Source organism: Terrapene carolina, unplaced genomic scaffold, assembly GCF_002925995.2.
Source record: "Terrapene carolina triunguis isolate 2854851 unplaced genomic scaffold, T_m_triunguis-2.0 Scaffold234, whole genome shotgun sequence".
In the NCBI taxonomy this organism is placed as follows: domain Eukaryota; kingdom Metazoa; phylum Chordata; order Testudines; family Emydidae; genus Terrapene; species Terrapene triunguis.
This window is the reverse complement of record NW_020664585.1, coordinates 9,419,453-9,442,998: the sequence shown is the minus strand read 5'-3', so window position 1 is coordinate 9,442,998 and position 23,546 is coordinate 9,419,453. Positions and strand designations below refer to the sequence as shown.

At 42.2% G+C, this 23,546-nt stretch overlaps 1 protein-coding gene across 1 annotated transcript in view; it reads right to left on the bottom strand.

Moving 5' to 3' along the window:
• Window positions 1–23,546, bottom strand: part of TMEM132B (transmembrane protein 132B) — a 367,192-nt gene that overhangs the window by 248,312 nt on the left and 95,334 nt on the right. The window contains exon 2 of the mRNA XM_024196810.3: window positions 16,665–17,553. Coding sequence (XP_024052578.2) covers window positions 16,665–17,553 — 889 coding nt within the window. The remainder of the gene's footprint in view (window positions 1–16,664; window positions 17,554–23,546) is intronic.

Genomic DNA, 23,546 nt, shown 5'->3' with positions numbered 1-23,546 from the left:
TAAATAAAAACAATGAATAGCAGAAGTCTTATCTCTCGGCAATTTTACATAGAATAGCAGTGCTTTGAATAAAACTACCTTTAGAAGACTGTAGACTAGATTTGTGTGTGTGATTTGAAACATATATTTGAGTCAAATACATATTGTATTATTTAGCATTTATATAGCCCTGTGAATTTACTTGATATCATGTGGAACACATAATACAGCAACCCTGACCTAGAGCACTTCCAGACACAGGCCATAAAGAGGAGGATCGGTAAGGTGCTAGAAGGCATGGGGCACTGTCAGTAAACAGATCGGCTTAGAAGAGAATCACAAAAGGAAAGGGATTTTAAGCTGGTGAGGGAGAATTCTTGGCATAAAGGAAATGAGAGACTTCCAAGCCTAGAAGGTGTCTCATGAAAGGAAGTGTGAAGCTGAGAAGATGAGAGAGGGCCCAGCGCTGGGCGGTGTGGAGTGCCTCAACTTCAGTGAGATGTGAGGTTACTAGGCAGCTTGTAGCATCGTTTAGAAGTAGGATACGGAGAAGCAAAGGAAGCCTGAGGGGGGGGTACGGTGTGAGGACAGCATGTAAGGCAGGACTGGCATTGTCGATGGTTTAAAGGATGAGCTTAAACATAATAGAGAAAGAGTGGGACAAGCCAGTGAAGGGATTTCAGCTGGGTGGGAGCAGGATGATATGGTCAGAGGAGATAGGCATTCGTCGAGAAGAAAACAGGCCCCTACAGTACACGTGCATTTCATCAGTGAGGTGGTACAGTGATATCGTTTGAGGGGCAAGTTTAGCATTTCATGTACTAAAAGCCAACACAAAGACTGCATTCTAACCCCCCTATTCCCACCAAAAGCGGAAGTATTGTCTAGAGGTTAGAGCCACGTATTGCAAATCAGAACTCTACAATTCTGGTTGGGGTTGCTCTTTGACCCAGAGTGAATCTAAGTAACCCCTACCTCCCTTCCCTACCTCGCAAGTTTGTTGAGGCTTACTGCAGTGGGGCCAGATTCTACCACTCTTACTCACACAGAGTAGTACCTTTCCCCTTGGCCTTAATGGGACTATTTGCAGAGTAAAGTACTATTCCAGGTGAGCAACAGTGGCAAACCCTGACCCTTAATGCTAATCAATCTCTCTCTGGAATTCCCAGGTGAAAGGTACTATGCAGGAAAGGTGCAAAGGAGAGCTCTTGCTTTAATAAACTCAGATGCATGAAATGTTCAATGCACAACTTTTTCAGCAAATATAGGATATGGAGCTTTTGACCTACATTTCCATTGGCAGTTAGTTTTTTTAAAGCATCTTTAAATAATGGAGAGTTTGAATGAATTCATATAAAACATTTTAGCCTGAATCCACTGCGTAATTCATGCCAGAGGTAAATAAATAGAGCCACCTTCAAACAATTGTTGCTTGGCTACAACTAGCTGTTCCTTTAGAATTTCATAATTGCTCATTGCTCCAATGTCTATTGCTTGCACAACTTCTTAAGACTGAATTAGACAGCAGATTTTTTTTGCACAGTTTTCTGTTAGCATTTTCTTTATATTTTGAAAAATATCTGTAGAATGCATCACACAAGCAGCAGTATCCGTGCTAATACAGACAAATGAACATAATTAAAAGGCAAAAGAAGCACTGAAATTTACTGAGCTACGTGTAGATGCTTGTGCTCTGTTACGCAGCCAACAGTAGCAACTCCATAACTAAGACTGTGTTTGATTTACTATGCTGTGGCAGTGTGTCCCGTTTAAAAATAAGGGTTCAGAACACATAACATATACATGAATGGCCCAGATCACCAAAATCACAAGGCCATCCACTCCGGGCATTGGTATATTTCCCATTAGTTATCATGCATGTGAATTTAGAATATTCACTCTCTCTCTCTGCCTCCCCACCTCCCGCCCCCAAAATTCTGTTACTTTCATTTGTTCATACCTCAAGTAGCTTCACTGGAATCAATGGAATTACCCCAGTGTGGGCCAGAGCCAAAACCCTGGATCCAAAACCACCCAAAATTTAAAATTTGTTTGGATCCAGATCCAAGTTTCACTGCTAGCCCCCTTCTATCATGGGACAAACTCACTCTCTCAACATCCAGGAACTTACAAATATTAATTGGTACATTCTATTATCATCTCCTATATTAAAGATTTTCTATAAAAGAACTTGTACACGTCCCGCCTAGCTCCTACATTCCTTGCACCAAACCCTCGGTAACTTGAGTGGATGTTTTGAATGTGCAAGCAATGCCCTGTATCTAACCCTGGTTTGGCTTCTTTGCTTTTTACTTCCCCCCCACACACTCACTGCCTTCTAGTACTAGCGCAATTAGAGATGGCTTTTCACTGTAACTGGCTTCTAACTACTCTCTTTCATTAATCCAACATAAAAGCTTGGACCACCCGAAGAGAAGAAAGTGATTGCAAGAAGGGGGTAGTTTTGTCACAATGGCCAAGTTAAAACAAGACATAATTGGGGGTTGACTTGGCCTCCCTCCATTCACATGCCATAATATGGAGCTACAGATGGGGCTGTAGCACCCCCTTCCCCCGTTGGCCCTAACTGTGCCCATTTAAATGCCCTCCTTTCAACTTATCTACCAATGTGGATTGTAGCCAATTATCTGACTTATATTTCTTTACTTTTCTTAAGCATTAAAATTAACCCATGCACTAACTGAATATTAGCACTTATATGGCTCCCACTGTCATACTGTGTGAGCTGTACTGTGTAAACCATCTTTAATGTGTTGTGTTTATCCTCACAGGAGTGCTGTGAGGGAGGGGAGTGCTCTTGCCCCATTTTACAGATAGGAAACTGAGGCATAGAAAGACAGGAAGTCTGTGGCAGAACAAGAAATCGAACCTGAGTCTCCCAAGCCTGAGGATCGTGTCCAACCCACTGGACTATCCTTCCTACATTCAGCTGTGAAAAAACACACTGGGAAACAAAGGGACAAAACGTCTGCTCAGATGCACCAGCATGAATATGAAGCATTTGAAACGAAAATCAATGCAATCAGAGTAAAACTTCACTGATTTCAAATGGTGTTACACCATATTTACACCTGTGTAACTGACAGCAGAGCCTGACCCAAAAGTCTGTCGCCCAAAGAAAGCAAATTTAAAGGTGCCTGCTTTCTACTTTCTGTTTTAGTACTGTTCTTTACACATAGGACCACTAACTACAGCAATCCAATTTGTTTAAACAAGACGGAGACGTACTGCCTTTTCAGTTAACGAAGCCCCACATTGGGATTTGATCATGTAGTCCTTGGCTAGCAGCACACAGCAAAAGAAGCATTCAACACGCATTCCAAAATAAAGAATCCCCATCCCAATCCCCATGTTGGTTGAGTCATTAGGGCACACAATTTGCATGAAGCCAGCAGATGTTCTGCAAGTTAGAATGTTCTCCCCAAGCTAAGAACCTTTTTAATCTACCCTCATACATCACAAGCTTTGTGAGGGGTTTTTTTTTTTAAAGTAAGTAATTGGGTACATAAAAATTTTACTTCATAACTGGCTACCTTTAAATCACTCGCTGCACTATTGAATATTTAATCAATTTTGTCAACTGAAAATAGCTTTTAATTCATTTCCAGTTGCTGTTGAGCTCAGAGCCGGTTGTGTATGTGCAAATCTCACCCAATTAGTTCCATCTTTTGCTGCTTTTACTTCCCATTATTTATTATTTAAATTACCATAATATTTTCAGGGCACAATCAGCTGCTCCTTTGTACAACACCCTGGAATAAAACAAAGACACCCCCAGTCCCAACCTTGAAATGATATGGGTTTGGAGAAAAGAGTGGTGGTAAACAGTCTAGACAGAAAAGGCCAGATCTTTGAGACTGTAGACAAGAAGAAGAGACAAGATTTAGATGAGCCCTGAATGAGTGGCCCTAGGAAATGGTCCAGGTTAAAGGGTGAAATCCAGCAGATGGGGTCATCACCAGAACTCCCATTGACTTCAAAGTGGCCAGGAATTCACCCAAGATTTTGTTGTATTAGTCCAAAACATCCTGCCCCTTCTCCTTCAACGGTGAGGGTATAACTCAAAGTTTCCCCCACGTCTAACATTAACGTCCATCTAGAAATCACCTGCTACTTAGTGCTCCAAAAGGAAGAACTCATTTCAACACAACAGTCAACCACATATTTGACTTTAGGCATGTGACTTTCCCATTCCTAGACAGTGGAATATTTAAACACATGCCTAAAGTTAAGCACATGCTTAAGTACTTTGCTGAATCAGGGCCTCAACCAGTCAGGCTCAGTTCTCGACTGTGACCGAGCAAAGCAACCCATGGGCCAAGTGGAAAAGGAAGGCGGTCAGTGAACTGGACACGGTTCCCTGATTCTCAGCTGATTGGCCACAGCATAAACTTCAGCGAGGCAGCTTTAACTTACAGGGCTGGTGAAAGACCTTCCCCCAGTAGAGAATCAATAGCAGCAAAAACTTGCTCCACTACACCCTAACCTACTCCCCTGCCTCCCCTTCCTGCCCAGACATATCCATTTCCCCCTCCCCGCCGCTCCAGAGAAGGAAGAAGCAGCCAGAGGAGAAGACACTCCATGAGGAATCTTCAGCCAGTCTAAGTTCACTTCACTTAACCAGCACAGTGGGAACTTACTGAACCAAAGAATTGAGCCAATCATCTCCAAGGTAGACATCTCCCTCCATCTAGGTTCTTAGATGCGTGTCACACTGCAGCACTATGCACCCTCATCACAGCACCCCAGCCTACACTTACAACTACAATGCTTTAGAAAGCGAAATGCCTCTGGAGCCTTTTAACAGAATCTCACGCGTTCCCCCTCAGTATGCGCTCCCTGATGTGCACTATGCCACATCTGCCTGACATCGCTCCCCAGATCTTTACATGTTTTGAAACAAAATATCAAGTTACGCAGAAGCTGGCTGGAGATAATTAGCCGGAGCTGTCATGCTGAAACTTCGGAAGAGAAGGATAGGCCTGAGAATGGGCTTGTAAAATCCCAGCTACTTAGAAATGTAAAATCTCATTCCATTACTGTCAACAAGGATAAATTTGTGTCAAGCCATAGGGTATATTGGCACCTCCCGAATATACTGGAAATGTTTTTCACATTTTCCCCTTGTTTGTTGATTATAACAGTTCCTGCTAACACCAGTGTAGACAAGAGGTTGTCAGTGCTTCTGTTCTAAATCTTGTTTTTCCATTAGTTTGCTACTCAGATGTAAAACTAAGTGCTTCAGAGTCCAATGCCTGATACATTGTATGAGATGCACTGCAACTGATTATGCCTGGCCCCTCTTATCTGTCTCTAATGCAATCTGGTATACGAGGTGCCAGTTTATATGTGGGTTGCCTTTAAATATTTTTTTTCTTTCCATTCTACAGTTATGTATCTAGATGCATATGCAGTATACTAAGTTATTTAATATCTTCCTTGGGTACTCAGACGGCCTCAGTCTTTTCATGTGTTTATCCTTCCCTATGAGATAGGGAAGTGCTCTTAACCCCAATTCTACAAAGGGAAAACTTAGGCTAGGTCTACACTACAGCGGGGGGTCGACCTAAGATACGCAACTTCAGCTATGTGAATAGCGTAGCTGAAGTGGCGTATTTTAGGTCGACTTACCTGGCTGTGAGGATGGCGGCAAGTCGACTGCTGCCGCGCCGCCGTCGACTCCGCTGCCGCCTCTTGCCACGGTGGATTTCCGGAGTCGACGGCACAGCGATCAGGGATCGATTTTATCGCGTCTTCACTAGACGCGATAAGTCGATCCCCGATAGACCGATTGCTACCCGCCGATCCGGCGGGTAGTGAAGACGTGCCCTTAGGCACAGGTAGGCTTTCTTCCTATAGAATATGCACCTGAACAACAAGATGGGAAGCGCTGTATCTGCATAAGCCAGTGAGATTCTGATGCTTTTGCCTTTTGCAGGACAGAAGTCAGACAGAGAGAGTTTTATTGCAGTTAGTATTACTTCATTGTCATCGCATTGTGGTTATTTCTGAGACGATTTCATACCAGTTACTCAATAGTGAAATCAGCCTCTTGCTGCTATGCTCCCTGTTTTTCATATGAAGAGTGATTGCTGCCCTACTCATTGTAGCAGGGCATTGCCCTTGATCTAAAATTCCATTCAATGGCTTTGCTAGCTGTGGCATTGTGAGTCCTTTGCGATTTTATAGAATTAACCGGGTCATTTATCCTCGTTTGGACATCTATCGTTATTGAAGCAGTTAGTACTGGCTTATGTTTAGAAAAAACTATTTCAGGTCATTTTCAGAAGTTTTTAGAATTCCCCCACCACCATCACCACCACCACCCTCAGTGGTGAGGGAGACTGACTTTACAAAGAGGATAGCAAAAAAAAAAAAAAAAAAACCCACAGCCTCTAATAAAATATTTAAGAAATTCTCTATAATGTGTCTAAAATATGGGCTCTAGTACATCATGTGGCAATCATAGAATATCAGGGTTGGAATGAACCTCAGGAGGTCATCTAGTCCAACCCCCTGCTCAAAGCAGGACTAATCCCCAGACAGATTTTTGCCCCAGATCCCTAAATGGCCCCTCAAGGATTGAACTCACAACCCTGGGTTTAGCAGGCCAATGCTCAAACCACTGAGCTATCCCTCCCCCCATAAATAAAAAATGCTTATAAAATGCAATAAAAGACTACACGGGGAGTGGGTAAAAATGCTTTGTTGTAATATATCCATCCCCAAATGAAGCTGATAAAGGGCTTGAATTCTTACCCCTGAAAATAGCAAGAGCATCATCATTGACTTCAACAGCCACAAGATCAGGCTTCAATTGTTTCGGCCCACATCATCATGTAGTGTATGTTTCCATGCCGCACCATTGTATATCAGGATATATTATGGGAAGGGCTGGTAGTACCACCATGTCATCAGGAGGGACAAAAAAAAACACTAACATACCATGCTCTCAAACTCTCCAGCGACACACAAAGGGGTCCTACCTGGCATCCCCAGCAGGGCCGCCCCAGAGATTCGTGGATTCACAAGATTGAGCCAGATCTAGGAACTACACAATGACTGATGCAATGCCATCAATCGTGGTCACCCCAGCTGGCACAATGGTCCTTCATAGACTATGCGTGTTTGAGGATGATGGTAGTGCAATTTATCATGGTTACCTGACACTTCCCATTATAAGGCCCTGTTTTCAATTGCTTACACTTTGCCATACTTTAATTCTTCAGGCTAAAAGTTTTCCATCTTGGGTGCCTGCCTCAGGCTGAATATTTTTTGGAAAAATGTTAGTAAATGGTTTCAGCCATTTCAGAGAACAAAGCTAGGGGGGGGGAAACGTGTCGTTTTGCCCCTGTTTAAAAAGTATAGCAACCTCTTGTGTCTCCATGCTTTGGAGCAGGGATTTGAAAATGGGTAGGGGTTGGCTTTTGTGTCAGAGAGGTGCTTTTGCTGTCCCCAAGAAAATCTGCCCAAATTTGGCCAAGTTATAAGCCGTTAAAAAAAAAATCACAGTTTGCACATGCTCAGCAGAGACTACTTCGATTTTAGCAGCTAAATTCTTCAAAGGTTCCATCCTCACTGAGCATGCTCAAGCCTCTCACAGCTACTATGGCTGGACCAGACTCTGCATGCACCATTCCCAGAGAGCAACTGAGACTGCTCCAGCCCAGGGCTGCGGGGGGCTCAGAAAGACTCTCTCTTTAATGGCTGCTCCAGTCTGGGTGGGGCCAGACATTGTAACTGGGAGCAGAGAGCCTGTCTCTCCCACGCTTTCAGTGACCACACAGTGGCACGCTGGCAGCCTGGAGGAAGAAGCCATTTGAACTGAACGCAGAGGGGACAAAACTGGACAAGAGGAAGGGAAAGGAATACATTGGGACACGGAATCTGGCAAGACTGGGACTGATGGGGAGAGGGAGAAACTGGGATTGGCTGGGCAAGGAGAGTGGGTCTGGGCACCAGCAGGCTAGGGATGTGTGAGGACATTAAGATCCTAGAAGATGGGGGAAAGGGGAAGACCTGGACTCACTGGACAAGGAGATTAGGACTAGGAATTAGCAAAGGTGGCAGGGAAGACAGATTTGACCAGGAACTGGAATATGGGGGGAGAACTAGGACTGACTAGACAAGGAGTCTGGAACAGTGAGACCGGGAAGTGGGGAGAGGAGGAATGGGATAAGAAGCCTGAGGAGGGGAGACTGGGTAGGCAAGGAGAAGGGGACTGGAACAAGGAACCTGGGGTGGAAAAAAGGCAGTACTAGGAATGGGACAGTTTGGAGTGGATGAGGCAGATAAGTTCAAACTTGGGGGGTAACAGGTGGAAGAGTCCGTGCCAACTAGACACATTCCCATTCAGAGCCTGGAACGGAACCCAACATTCCTGAATCTCACTGTTCCTCTGCTATCAGAAAATCTCTGTGAAACCCACTGGCAAAGTATATGTCTCATCCCCATCTAGTGCCAGTCCACAGAAGGGATGACAACCTTCTATTGCTATCAGTTACTCAATTAGCTCAAGTACCAGAGGTCTGTGAAGGGGATCTAAAGGTTCCAACCCTGCTGATGAATCATGTTGGTGTCTATATGAATCTACATAATGGGATTTCTGTTTTCTCATTTGCTTTTCTAAACACCTCGGAAATTGCACACAAAAAAACTACATTAAAAGAATATTAAGACTGCAAAGGTCAAGCACTCAAAAGTTAGGAAATGCCAGAATTAAGTTCGTCTATGCAACTTCAATTCACAGCCCTTGTGTGTGCGCATTATGACGCGGTCTTTAACTATAGGATTACATTATTTTTCCCCACAGGACCCTGTCTTATTCAGTGCACAGAAAGAACCTGCTCTGGGGATACAGGATTGCATAGTAAAGGAGGCTGTTGGCTGTAGGACCCCTGCCTCATTTCTTACAAGTATTGGACGGGGTGGAGTGCATGAGGCAGGGGACTGAACGAAGAGAAAGGATGGTGTCCTAGGCAGTCCACTGCTGCCCTGGATTTTATGCCAATCCCTGCCACAGAGATCCTGTGTGACACTGAGCAAGTCACAAACTAAATTTTTCACAGGGCTCACTAATTGTCTGTTCCTCATTTTCTGGGTGCCTGATTGAGACCCTAGGGTCTGATTTGCAGGAGTGCTGAGCATTCACAGCTGCAACCAAAGTCAATAGGAGATATACTTAGCTCATAGAGCTAGAAGGGACCTGGTCATCAAGTCAAATCCAGTCCCCTGCCTTTGCAGCAGGACCAAGTACCGTCCCTGACAAATTTTTGCCCTGGATGCCTAAATGGCCCCCTCAAGGATTGAACTCACAACCCTGGGTTTAGCAGGCTAATGCTCAAACCACTGAGCTATTCCTCCCCCCTTTGAACCTTTGAACACAGAAAGTGCCATATAATGCTACATATACAAGTCCTAGACCTCTCAGATTGGGCAGTCAACATTATCGGAAACTTTTGATCTTAATAACTCTATACGTAAACTCCCCAGCTGGAAAATGGGAAAAATCGGTGAGTCACTCCACTACGGTGGTGATAAGCTCCACAGAAAAACCCATGAGCAAATTATTGTCTTCAGAGCAGGTTTTGAACAATGCTCAGTAATAAGGCAGACGCTGAACAATGAAGAGGAGGCAAAATAGTGAGAATAACTCTACATTAAGTGAGCACCATCCATCCTGTGCACTGAACAAGGCCGTGGTCCTGTGTAAAAATAGCATATGATGCAATTAAAGACGGCATCAGTCAACCTTAATCCTGGCATTTCCTATCTTTGAAGGCTTGACTTTCCAACCTTAATAATGTCCTTTTAATATACACCTCTACCCCGATATAATGCTGTCCTTGGGAGCCAAAAAATCTTACCACATTATAGGTGAAACCGCGTTATATCGAACTTGCTTTGATCGGCCGGAGTGTGCAGCCCCGCCACCCCAGAGCACTGCTTTACCGCGTTATATCCGAATTCATGTTATATCGGGTGGCATTATATTAGGGTAGAGGTGTAGTTGTTTTGTGTGGCATGCACACGCAGGTACACTCACACGTATCTCATCAGGATAGGGTTTGTGCCAATATTGACTGACTGTATCTTAAGTTTTTTAGAAATGTTTTTCGAGTATTCCCATGTCTGCAATAATGGTCTCCGGTAATAATTTAATTTTGTGATTTGTTAATAGAGAACTGTCTGATTAATTTGAGATGGGTCCTTCCCTCCACCCCGCACTCTACTTGTGCTGGATTTTTATACTAACGTTATTTCTTGGGCTTTAATAAGTAGTCATTTTAGTTGTTCCTGCCTTGCTACCTGATTCAGAATGATTTCATTTTAAATGATGAAGGCCATGTTCAGCATGTTCTCACTACTCAGCCGTGCTATGTTCCCAATATTCTGTGTTCTCTTGTTTCCTATGTATTTCAAGGTCTAAAACCTGTTTTGTTTTTCCTTTTTGCTCTCGGCAGCTATTGCCAGGAGACTGCCTCTTACCATTCATGTCTCTACAGATCTTTCATTATTAACAAAGAAGTCTTGTAAAGTCTATTTTAATGTCCTGTGTGATTTTTCTCCCCTTAGTGGGCAGACATTTACCCTCATCTGTATGGATTTATGTTTATTAATATAAATTCTTCATATCAGTTCTGCTAGTGAGAGTGATTAGTAAAAGCTAACACTCTTGTATTTCACCTTGTACTAATTCATCCAAAATCAAAAAGTAATTTTCACTGCTGCAATATGCAGAGTGCGGCAGAGAAAAAAAGGTGTATAATCCCTTTCCTTTAGGCTGCTTAGGCACCAAATAGCTGCTAGGTTTTTAGCTTCTGTATATTCCTGCCATTCCTCTTAAGCATGGTGATGATTACATCCCACCTACAGCATGTTTCATTCGTATAGTATAGGATTCATTACATGATGTCTGTCCCTTCCTTATTATTGGAATATCTCCAGTCTCGGTTTCCATTCTGACAGAGGATTAAAGAACGATGGGTCATTCATATCAGGCACATGTAATGTATGCTAACAACCCTACCTTTTAGCCATGAACTTGTTAGTTCTCAGCCTTGCTTTATTTCTATATTCTTATTCACAGTTAAAACAGACTTGGAAAATAGCACCGATACGCCGCAAGTTTTTATAAACAAAGTCATGGCTTCTTTTCTCATAACCAAGAAGGGATTATCCATTACTCCCCTAAATGCTCTTCTTTGACACAAAAATATTTTCATTTTTCTTTCAAAATGTCTTTACTGTCCCAAGTTAGTGTTAAAAGAACTGTACACTCCAGGAAAGCAATGTTAAACCATCCCCAGCTGCATCTATTTGATGAGACATCTGTCTTTTCAGTCAAGTAAGAATCATTCTATCCTCTCTCATTTTTATACAACTTCTCCATTTATATCAGGAGATTCCTTTTGTTTTTAAAAAAAAACAACAGATTTTTTTCCCCCTTGCTCCTTCATAGTTTCCTTTTTTTCCCTCACTTTGTATATATTTATTATATACTAATCCATGGATATTATTTATCATAAACTTATGTTAGTAAAGTAAATATCCATAGGAGTCACGTGCATCAGAAGAGAGAATTTGGCCTATAATTCTTACACTAGCTTTGCAGGGTTCTCCAAACTGCTTAATGTTAACAATCTCCAGATGGGAGCATTGTGATCATCTAGTCCGACCGCCTGTATAATATAGGTCACAGAATTTACCCCCAAATAATCCCCGTTTGAACTACAGCATCCCTTTTAAAACAAATTCAATCTTGATTTAAAAGTTATTCCTACATAGAAGTTTTGCAGCAGCTGAATCACATGCAATTGTGCATCGCTGAGGAGGCCCTCACCAATGATATGGAACAAGCCCACGTCACCACTACGGAACAGGCACAACGCCAGCAACATTTTGCATAGGGAACTTGCTACAGAACCCAAGGCAATGGGCTAACGGATGGCGTTCGAGCCTAACTTCCAAAGTTCTATGCTTTCTGGGGTTCAAACAACTCTGGCAGTTTGTGTGGATGTGAGTCTGTCTATCTGTCTGTCTTTCAAGTCAGACATAACCTCCATAGTCTGCTTTGCAGTATACAAAGCAATAAATGTCTGCGGAGACTGATTAATGGTCAAAGCCTTTAATCAATCTTAAATTCTGTTTATTAAGGGACTATTACAAAGCCATAAGTTATTCCTATTACTCAGACATAGCATCCGTAACATAAAAAAAAAAGAACAAAAATATATTTAACTGGTGAATGATTGAAAGCAGTATGTTGTGTCTCTCCGGCTCACTTTCCAGTTGCATCCCACTCAAGATGGGGGCTAGCATTAATAAATGGGAGAGGGGTTAAAAAGTTGTTCCAGGAGCGATCTGTGTGGAAAAGAAATTGCTGTTGGACACACAGAGACCAGCTTTCAAACAGTGACTTCTTAATGGTTCATGTTCATTGGAAAACGTAAAATTTGTACATGCCGATAAAGGAGCTTGGGTTGGCAACTTGAGTCTACAACGTCAACAGAGATTTAGGTGCCATTTGCAAGGTAATAAAGGTTTGAGTTTTCCAGGTTGGAATTGGTTAACATTCTGTTTCGGTATAACGGATATATTTTGAGTGCTTTCTAATACAGATACATTCCCTGAACCACTTTCTTGATACTGTTGCAAAAAAACCAACAGTGTCCATCACCAAATTACTATTTGTTTTCCTCACCATTTGCCAAGAAGCCGTTAAGCTTTGTAATTTGAGAGCTAGGTTAAGATCCCAATATTTCACCCAAAAAGGCAGAATTGGATTCTTTTTATGGACTGAAATTCAGTATTTACTAGTACAAAATTCAGCACAAAATAAAACACTGCACAACAGTGTATGAAATACTAAAGAGGCACATAAAATTGCACACATCCATTCTGTTTGCATACAGTCATATCAATGAAGTTTGCATCACAGTGAAAATCTTAAGAATGATTTGATTTTGATCTATAGTCTCATATGAGCCAGAATGGAATACATTACACTCCACTTGTAACAGACACGATTTAAAACAATCGGTTATACTGGGCAAAAACATATTTCCCCAAGGCAAACATATTCACTTCAATATATTTTTCTCTGGTGAAAACACACAGAAACTCTAGGTATAATAACCTTCTGGGTTTTTATGGACATTACTAATGGTCTGAAAAACAGGGAGAGCCTACAGAGGAAAACTGCTATAAATTAGATGTAGGAGCTATAGTGATTTTATTTCCCTCAGCATAATTCCCTGCTAACTGTGTAAACTTTAGTTGAATAAATTCTCCATAGGCAAAGAGTGAATGTCATTTGAAACACTCAGAGCAACAACTGCCTCTGCTCTTTCCACCCAGCAGCATCAGTGAGCAGGTAACAGATCTGCATTCTTATTCTTACCTTTAGCATTTAGCTTCCTGAAATAAAGCACCCACTGTTTCTTTGACTTACAAACACAATGAAAGAAATGACTTGCCAGACAAGATTTTGAGTATGAGCTAAGATGTGAAAAAAGTATCTAATTCCTTGGGGAGTTTCCACTTTGGTCTTCTAGGCTGAATACCAAACTGAGATCCAAGAATCTCAGTGCTAACATGGACTCCCACTGCAATCTTGGGCAAATTACTTAAATCTCTTTGATTCAGCTCCTTCATATCTCCCATGGTTTGAGCAGATTCATGGAAACATAGAAACTGCCATCCAACATCATGACATTGGTCCATCTAGTCCAGTATCCTGTCTCCATCACTGGTGATTAACCAGTACTGTATGCATCAGAGGAAGATGCAAGAAACCCAAAACTGAACAATTGCAGAATAACTTGCTCTTATGGGAAGTTTCTTCCTGACCATAAGCATAAGGGTTGTTGTAGGCCCTGAAGCATGAGAATGTATATCTATTAGACATTTTTACCCTAGCAACATGGGGACAGTCACTCACTGTGTTTGTACAATAGGCACTGACTAATTCTGACTGCAATATCCATGTTTCATAATAATATGGATGTTACATTATGTTTAAATGTTTAATTCATGTTTGTAAAGTGTGTGATGCTGGCACACCAGGTGCCAGCTCTTGCCAAGACTGCAGACACGAGCTAAGAACTAAAACTCGTAGCTGGAGACCGGGCCAGTCCACCTGTTTGTTAGGTATTAGTTTTATAAGAATATATTTAGCATTTAGACTCTATGAATTGCTCATAAGTCACTGCATGCATTAATCTCGCTTGTAATGTTAGTATTCCAGGCCATAAGATAATATGTAAGTTTTGCTTTATAACTTTGAAAATGTTTGGTCTGACCTTGCAAACCCAGATGTGGGAATTGTCCTCTCCCCCTTTATCCCCTACCCCCGTGAAGGGCCATCAAGGAACATTGCAATACAAAGGATTGGTTAATGGCCCTATCACACCTTGGAAATGCTACATGCAAGGAAGCTCATCCTTCGGGCTTGGAAGCTGAATGAAGGAAATAAAACAAAAAGTCACAGGAAAATTTTCCATCTCTTTGCTGGTGGAACTCTGACAGAACTAGAGACACCAAATTGAAGCCAGAGATCCTCAGGGGTTATCTCCTGAGTCCGCCCTGAAAGACACTTTGAATTGGCAGATCACTACAACTCTGTGACTCAGAGGATTTAGAGAACTCATTTGGTGAGAATATGTTCACTTGCTTTAATCTGTAAATAACTCATTTCTTTTTCCTAGTTCAATAAACCTTTAGATAGTTTTTTACAGGATTGGATACAGGCATTATCTTCAATGTAAGATCTAGGGTGCCAATTGATCTGGGGTAAGTCTCTTGGGACTGGAAGCAACCTGAATATGGTGTGATTTTTGGTGTAAGCAACCATTTATCACTAAGTCTAGTGTCTGGGTGGCAAGATAGGCTGGAGAGTCTAAGGGGATTGTCTGTGACTCCATGGGAAGAGTGTTATAGTGACCCAGAAGTTCACATGTGTTACTGGCTTGGTGAAATATAAATGATAGAACACACCATCAGTTTGGGTGTCTGCCTTGTTTTTGACAGTCTGCCTTGAGGTAGGCACTCACAGTCGTGAGCTAATGCAGACAGCGTGACAAAGTGCTTTGAAGAAGAAAGGTGCTGGCATAAGGTTTGTTATTCATTCACTTTGCATCTTTGTCACGGATAGTATGCTTCTGTCACCTAGCACCCGCGCCTTTTTAGACTTAAAAGTGAGGAGTAAAAATGTGTCTAAGTTGCCCGTGTGTATTGCAACTCCTCTTTTCCCTAGTGTTTAACACTCTCTCAGTATGACACTTTCCAATTACCTCTTGGCCTTTCTAGCCCTCAAGTCTGGCTCCTATTTCTCTGAGCTGTGTCTATGTGTAGCTCTTAACCAACACTAACAGTTAAAGGCATAGCAATAAATACACAGCACTAACCCTCATGCTGGTTAAGAATGCCTGAAATCAGGTCTATGCAACTCAACAGTTCTCAGATAAAACTGAAATTCACTAATAAAACTGGTTGGAAAATTTCAAGAATTACAACGTTTCACCCCCCCAAAAATGGGGGGGGGGGGAAGTTGCCACTAAAATGTTCACAGAAAGATTTTCTGTTTTCCAATCATTTCTATTCAAGAACAAGGAAGCGGATTCCAATTTTGAGAGGTGGACAAAGAAAAACATATTTTTGGTGGGTTCATTTTTTCCAGTTTTCTCCTTTGCTGTTCAATGGAAACGTGCCATGCCACAAGCAAGCAATCATGTAAGCTTGAAAATAAATAAACTACTACTAAGGGGAGGAAGGATGGTTGGTCTTGTTGTTAAAACACTGAATTGGGACTCAGACAATCTGGTTCCAAATCCTGGCTCTGCCACGCATTTCCAGCGTGACCTTGGGCAAGTCTACACTGCCGGGCAGTTCAGACTACAGGGGATGTAAATAACACTGCATACCAAAGTGCTGCACTGTAACTCCCCCTAGCGGATGCTATAGGCACAAACTAAAAGGACTGTAGACTACGATAATGCAAACTAGGAACCTTTTAATTCAGGCCCACAGCATCTGCAAGGATTTACAACGCAACACTTTGGTGTGCACCACTCTTCACACCCCCGTAATCTGAACTGCAGGGCAGTGTGAACAAACTCTTAATCTCTGTGTCTCAGTTCACCATCTGTAAAAAAATATGGGGATAACATTTCCCTACCCTGTAGGAGTGTTGTGAGGAGCAAGAAATAAATACTTCGGAGGTGCTCAGATACTGTGATAATAGGTTCTATAAAAGTAGATGGATTAAAGCTACATCAAAGCAGTGGGAAATGCCAATTATAAATATTTCTCTAAAAAAAAAATGGACAGCCATAGTCAATCATTCTGGCTGGCCTACAGGAGGTATAATGAGTAGAAGCAAAGTCAGTTAAACTAGTCATAATCAATAACACATTTTATAAGAAAGTCATACAAATATTAATGGCACAGACTTCAAAGTCAGCTTCCAGGTACCAAATCCTATTATACTCACAGATGCTTAAAGAACACTTATAATTTTCTCCCAAGCGGTAGGCCAAATCTTGAAGTCCTTTCTCAGGCAAACACCCACTGAAATCAATGGATCTATACCTGGGATGCACTCAGCCCCTGTTGTTTGCTAGATTGTTTGAATACATAAAGTATTTAAAAAAAACAACACTTACCTTAAGGTAAACTGATCTGCAAGGGAGTCACCGGTAAGGGACACATGAAAGGTTACTATGTCACCTTCCTTGACAGGGTTGAGTGGTAAGTGGATCATGATGTTCTCATCTAGCCTCAGTGCAGATTGTTTTAGTTTGTCTTGAGTTGGATAAACAATGATGCTACCAATCCTCTCCACCGGCGGCAAAGCCTCATGTGCATGATCTTGACCGGCATGTATGTTGTTTTCCCATTTTGCATCCTCAGGAGAACACTCCCCATCTGTTGCATACATCTTATAGAAGAGCTCCACAGTAATCCCTTCCAAAAAGGCTGCTGTTTGCTCATGCTCCAGAACCAATGGTGGAGGCGAGCTGAACCAGCTCGGCGCTAATTCCAGTTCTGCAACACATAATCCTAGATGACCTTTCAACCTACAGCTGGCCACAGCTTCTCTAGTCTCCAGGAAAGCAAACATCTTCACACAGGGCAATCTCTCCGCAGAATCATAGTCGTCCCAGTCCTTTCCCGCGATATAGAACAAGGCTTGCACTTTAGGTCTGTTGGAATATATTGAGCTGTCGATTATGTGTGATTTTAATTTCCAGTTAAATGTGAATTCATTAGTGAAACCAAAAGGAGCAGAAGGCAGCATTAGGTCCTCGGGAACAACTTGTTCTACTGAAAAAGGTCCGTACGTTGCATTTACTACAGGTGGCTGCTTGGCTTTGTATATAAAGAATGACTCCACCCTCGCCTGCAAACTGGAGTTCCTCATGATATCTTGATTGGCTTCTTTGAGGAAGAAGGAAACATCAGCACTGGAGATGTGATAGCTCATGGGAAGATATACCGGCAGGTTTGAAAATCTCTGTGTGCTGTCCAGGACCCCTCCTCGGCTTTCCACCACTGCAAACCAAAGGAAAAAGAAAAAGAATTCTCCTATTTACTTAGCCATTTTTCTTCAGTTCCTCCCAGAAGCAATTACTTACTAGAGATCGTTACGGTTAGTCACCATTACAAAGCATTTACATATTGTCACCGTGAAGGTAACATTGCTCACTATTAGACCCGACATGCCAATACTTAACATTCCATGGTTCCTGTAGTGCCCCTTATAAAGTTTGCCATAAGGCCTTGATCCAAAGCCAACTGAAGTCAAGTGGCTTTTGAATCAGGCACTAGTAGCAGACTTAAGGCCACGTTCTACTTTGGATTCTACAAAACCTTATTGGTTGGATTTTCATTTTGCACAACCAAATCAAACCCATGAGTTCTGCAGATCCACGTTCCAATTAGGGTGACCAGATGTCCCGATTTTATAGGGACAGTCCCAATTTTGGGGTCTTTTTTTTTTTTTTTAATATAGGCTCCTATTACCCACCACCCCCCATCCCGATTTTTCACATTTGCTGTCTGGTCACCCTAGTTCCAATGAATCTAAAGCACCACACTTTGGGGGATGAGCTGTTAATAAAACAAAAGCTTTATGTTTTGACCAACATCTCTAACAGGAAAAATCAGGCCATTTAGGGATTGCAAATCTGCATCAATCCTGATTTGGTTTTGCAAACTATGAACAGGAGCAGTTCAGACAAGGGTTCCATTTAGAACTGGTTTGAAGCCTTTTGATGGAACACTTGTTGCAATCAAAATATTTCCACAGATATCTATGAATTTTGAGGGAGTTTCAGTGGGACGGTCTCTCAGGTCCAGGAGGGCCCCAGACAGAGAGATGAAGCCTGATCTTTTTGATCCAAAAAAAAAAAAAAAAAACAGATGTTTTGACATAATTCCATTTCACAAAAACCTTCTAAAGGGTTTGGTTTTGTTCCAATGAGGAAGGAAAAATTTTCAAAACCCTGAAAGTAGTCAGAAAATGGATTTGTCATCCTCCACCCAGCTCTAATTCCATTTTTTTCTACCACAAAACATTCCTGGGGGGGGGGGGGGGAGAAGAGAGGGAAATGGAGAGACAGATTGCAAGGTCTTGGTTTGGGCCCATCTCTAATGAATAGTGAAGTATAGTCCAAATTGACTATAAAACAAAAAAAAAAAAAAAAAAAAATCACGTCTTCTAAACTAACATTTTTTTATTTTATGGCAAAAGCCCAGTAAAAGCTGATCCTCTGGGAATCATACCAAAAACAAACAGAATCCAACTTATTAAATACAAAGCAGTTCCATAATGTGAAGAGATAGCGGGAACAATGACAGATTCTAAGGTCAAACCACTTACAGTCTATATCTAAATCTCAGGGTGCAAATGTAACGTTTGTCATTGTTGGTTACAGAAGATGCACAATGCTACAGCAACAATTACACCTGTTACATGCTAGATGACTCAGATACTGTCAGCCAAAATTTAGCACCGATAAAAGCTGTAATATTTAAGCTGCCTTTTCAAGTTGTGTATTTAACAAGACTACATTTCTTGAAGATATGTTATAAGGCAAATCTCTTCATCTATTCGCCCTTGACTTGCTCCATTCTTGTTCTCTTTTAAAATTCCACTCATTTATTTTTGATTGCTTGATTTTTTTTCCTATTGCTAATTTAAATCCCTCCCCCATTTTATTATAAAATATCTTTTTTTTTTTTAAATGTGGTCACCAAACTGCTTTTTCCCTGCATGTACAAGAAAGTATAAAAACATCATAACATGCATTAGCAAAAGACAATATTCATGAAAAGCATCCCCTCTCCTGCCCACAGTTTAGCTGAGATACTACCACCATGACTGCAATACACACACACACACACTATATACACACATATTATATATATATACACACACACACACATACATACACACACACACACCTCTACATCGATAAAACGCTGTCCTCGGGAGCCAAAAAAATCTTACCGCGTTATAGGCGAAACCATGTTATATCGAACTTGCTTTGATCCACCGGAGTGTGCAGCCCCACCCCCGAGCATTGCTTTACCGCGTTATATCCGAATTTGTGTTATAGCGGGTCGCGTTATATCAGGGTAGAGGTGTATATATAAAGGCTATGGGTTTAATTGTGGCTTTGCTACAAATTCCAAGTAAGAGGCAGTGAAGTTGTGCTGCTCTGGAGCCATATTGGGACTCAGAGGACACGTCTACACTGCAGTTGGGAGGTGCGCTGGTAGCACACATCGGCATACCCAAGCTAGCTTTGATCAAACTAGCTCCTGAAAATAACAGGAAACAGCACGGGCTAGCCCACCCGGACCCTGAGTACATACTCGTGCTGCCATGGCTGTGTTGCTATTTTTAATGAGCTCAGTTATGCCGGCATGTGCTGCAATCACACCTCCCACTCGCCGTGTGGACATTGTGAGTCACAAGCTGGTTCCTGGTTCCTCCCTTGCTCCTGGGATGAAGTGATCTGTACTAACCGTACACACAGAACAGATTATATCCCATGGTAAAACCAGCACGTCCCCTCCCAGCTCCAGGCATGATGCACAAGAAGGGAAGCCCACGCCAGAGAGTGAGGAGATCCTGACAACCCCTGTGGGGGAGCACAACCAGGGTCACAGTCTAGCTCTTCCACTGTCAGTCACTCTCGGGATGAGAAAAGGCATGTTAATCACATCACTGCTGCATTTCTCTTCATCCAGGGGTGAACCAAGGGGTAGCTGAGGAGCGCCCTGAAGCATGCAGTGGTTGGAGAAAATAATCTTCTATGAGAAGTCATAGGCTAGGCTGGGTGCAAAAGCAACTGTGGGAGATGATAGGACTTGGAGGGGTTCTAATGTAGTGTGAGATGGAGCAAGAGAGGCAGGCAGAAAAGGCGAAGCAGCCAACCCAAGGAGAAGCAACATGGGTTCATGTGTAGCAGCTGCCTACGTGCTGGCTAGCCTAAGAGAGGACCTGCAGCTGTCTGTCGGTCATGCCAGGGCGTGGGATAGCAAGACAGCCATCAGAAGGTGGGGGAGGAATGCCAAGGACAGTCTGGTGGGCACAGGGAACCCACAGAGCCAACTAATAAGACGGTTCAGCGAAAACACCAGGAGATCAAGCAGTAGCAACAGTAGAGCCCTACGATTGCTATAGCATTGGGGAACACAAAACATTTCAGGGCCCGTTGGTGCTTCTTGGGTTGAACCAGCCCCAACTACCACAGTATAAATACTGTCACACTTTTGCCTAACGAGAAAGCTCTTCGATGATCATGCTGCAGGATTTGACCGGTCTTATTTATAGCAGGAAATTTAAAAAAAAAAGTTCAAAATGGCCAGTAGCTCCAAAGCCTATTCTAGTCACCAAGGAACGTTTTAGCAGCTCCATTACTGCACTGCTATTTATAGAGTACCTTGACACAGCAAGACAGGCCATGGCAGGAACTGAAATTGCAGCTTTCAGTAGCTGCAAGCGAACTTTGTTCTTGTGAAAGCAGAGGGGTAGGGTTGTTTGTTTCTTTGCTGAAAAGTCAAATTTCAGACAAGTGCCTTCGATGAACTAACTGTAGATATATCTAGCTGAATCTGAAGGCAATACTTTTCCAAAGTCTCATTCATCATCAAATTATCCAGCTGTACAGATAATAAGCAAAGGACATACAGCAGCAAGGTATCCTCTGATTTCCAACAGAGATGTTAAACTTTGCCTTCTCCCAAGACAAACCAGATTCTTGGGGAGATTTAGACAGTGGTGCAATTCTAGGAACTAAAGAGAAATTGGAAAAGGATGTGAGGCTTGAATATACTAGCATTTACATTCTAGCAAGTTTTATCACCTTTTTACCCAGATGTTTTCTCTCTCTCAAATATTGATTTACAGGAACTTTAAAAGGTAGGTCTCTCCCCTTCCCTGATTTCATTATAGTGGTGGTAGTCAGTGCATCTTCTGACGCATTGGTGGGAAGCCGAGGATTCTATCCTGCTATAATTCAAATAAAATGAGACAATTTTTGTTTGAAAGCTTATACGGCAAGCTATAAACACCAGTAGACAGGGCTAGGTTTTGTCTCAGAACCAGCCTGAGACAAAATATGATATCTGAATTGAGCAGCATTTTATGATGCTGTCTGAACACCTAAAAAGAAATACTTTATGCCACAATGGGCCGGCACCCCTCCATTTTAATTCCAAGATTCAGCACCGTAGCATCAATCACTTTACAGTAGCAGTCAGAAGTGGGACCCTGTTCCAGCTTTAGGAGTTGCGACAAAACAACTATTAAATCGCCTGTTCTTTAAATGACAGCATCAGGAAGAGCAGGAGAGAAGAACATTATTTGGTCCTATTTAAAGTAATAAAACAAAGAAGAGCAATGGTGGGAGAGAACGAGCAGAGCAGCAGGGAACTTCCCCAGAGCATGGTGCTATTTCTAAGCCATAGTCATGTCACTGTGGTACTAATAGAAGGGGAGGGGCCAGGGGAAAAAGAAATGCATATAAACCACACACACAAGCATTTGGCCAAAATCAAAAGTGAGCTGTGATTTTGGGTGCCCAACTTGAGATGCCTTAAAAGGGATTATTTTCTTCCACAGGGCAGGGCAGGGGGGCTGAAACAATCTGTATAGTGGGGGTGCTGAGAGCCATCGAATCAAACTGAAAAACCCTGTATAGAATGGAAACCACTTTGTCGTAGAAATTCCTGTCCGTTCCAGCTGAGGAATAAGGAGAGACGGACACAGCTAATCAAGCAAGGAGCCCCGAGAGGGGCGATCCGTTTATTTCAATTGCAATTGGGTTCGAGCTCATAAGTCAGCAAGAACAAAGAAAACACTTACACCAAAGCATTATATGCAGTTGACTATGATAATCTATCGCTCCATAATTGGCTAAAATTTGCCATCATTAGCATACATAGTTAGCAAGCTACATGTATCCGCCCCTCTTGTGGCCCCTTATTGTTCATCTACCTGCCCGCCCCCCCTTGCGTTATTTTGCAAACCAAGCAGTTCGTTACCTACAGGACGCAGGCACAGAAAGTTCCATTGTCTGCAGGGTTGGAGTTTGGCTACATTTCCTCTCGAAGGAACTTCCTGAGTTAAGGTTATCAATAGCTGACGCTGCATGTTTCCCATGTGTATGTGACAAATTTGCCCCCTGGCAGTTAAGTAGAATAATTTTATTTTAACTTCAAGTCGGGGGGCGCGGCAGCACCCTCAGTTCCAGCACCTCTGGATCAGGTGCTCAGCACTTTCTGGAAATCAGGCCCCTTTATCGTGTTTCAAGTTGGTCTCCCAAAAAATGAGGCGCCCCAAGTGACTAGTCACCTACGAAAATCTTGGCCCTTCATTTTTGTGACAATATTCTGCTCTTCAGTGTAAGGAAGTAGGATTTGTCCTGTCACATCAGATTGCTAGACCATGAGGCAGGGTACAATGTGGCAAAGATGAATACCTGATTCATCAGAGGAAGCTTGCAAAAAATAAATAAATAAATAAATACAGCAATGCTTTTAATGCACTTTCCCAACTGTGCATGGGGAAGAGGTTTCCTTCATGACTCTTACCATGATCAGCTTACGCCTTTAAAAAAAGGAGATTTGCTCTCCCTTCTTTGCACGTTGTTAGTTTTTAAATTATCCAGACTATTTTTTTTAAATCCAGCTATAGCACTTGACCCTGAACCAATGCTATAATGAAACACAGCACATGACAGTAAAAACATAAGCAAATCCATAGCTGAACATCAGAGTAAGCAATGAGAATCGGTCTTTTCTCTAACTCAAGGTTTCATCAAAGGAAGATCATGCAGGCTGAGGGGAAGATATTAAAATGAAGCTCCCAAGCAGACCAAAGACGCCAATGAAATTCACAGAGTATTTCCGAGACTTTTAATATAATATTCTAATTAACAGGCAAAACAACCACTGTAACATTAGTAAGATCATGGCAGCTGAATGTCAGCATTGTAAATCGCTGAATCTAAATTGGTTTGAAAAGAGTCTGT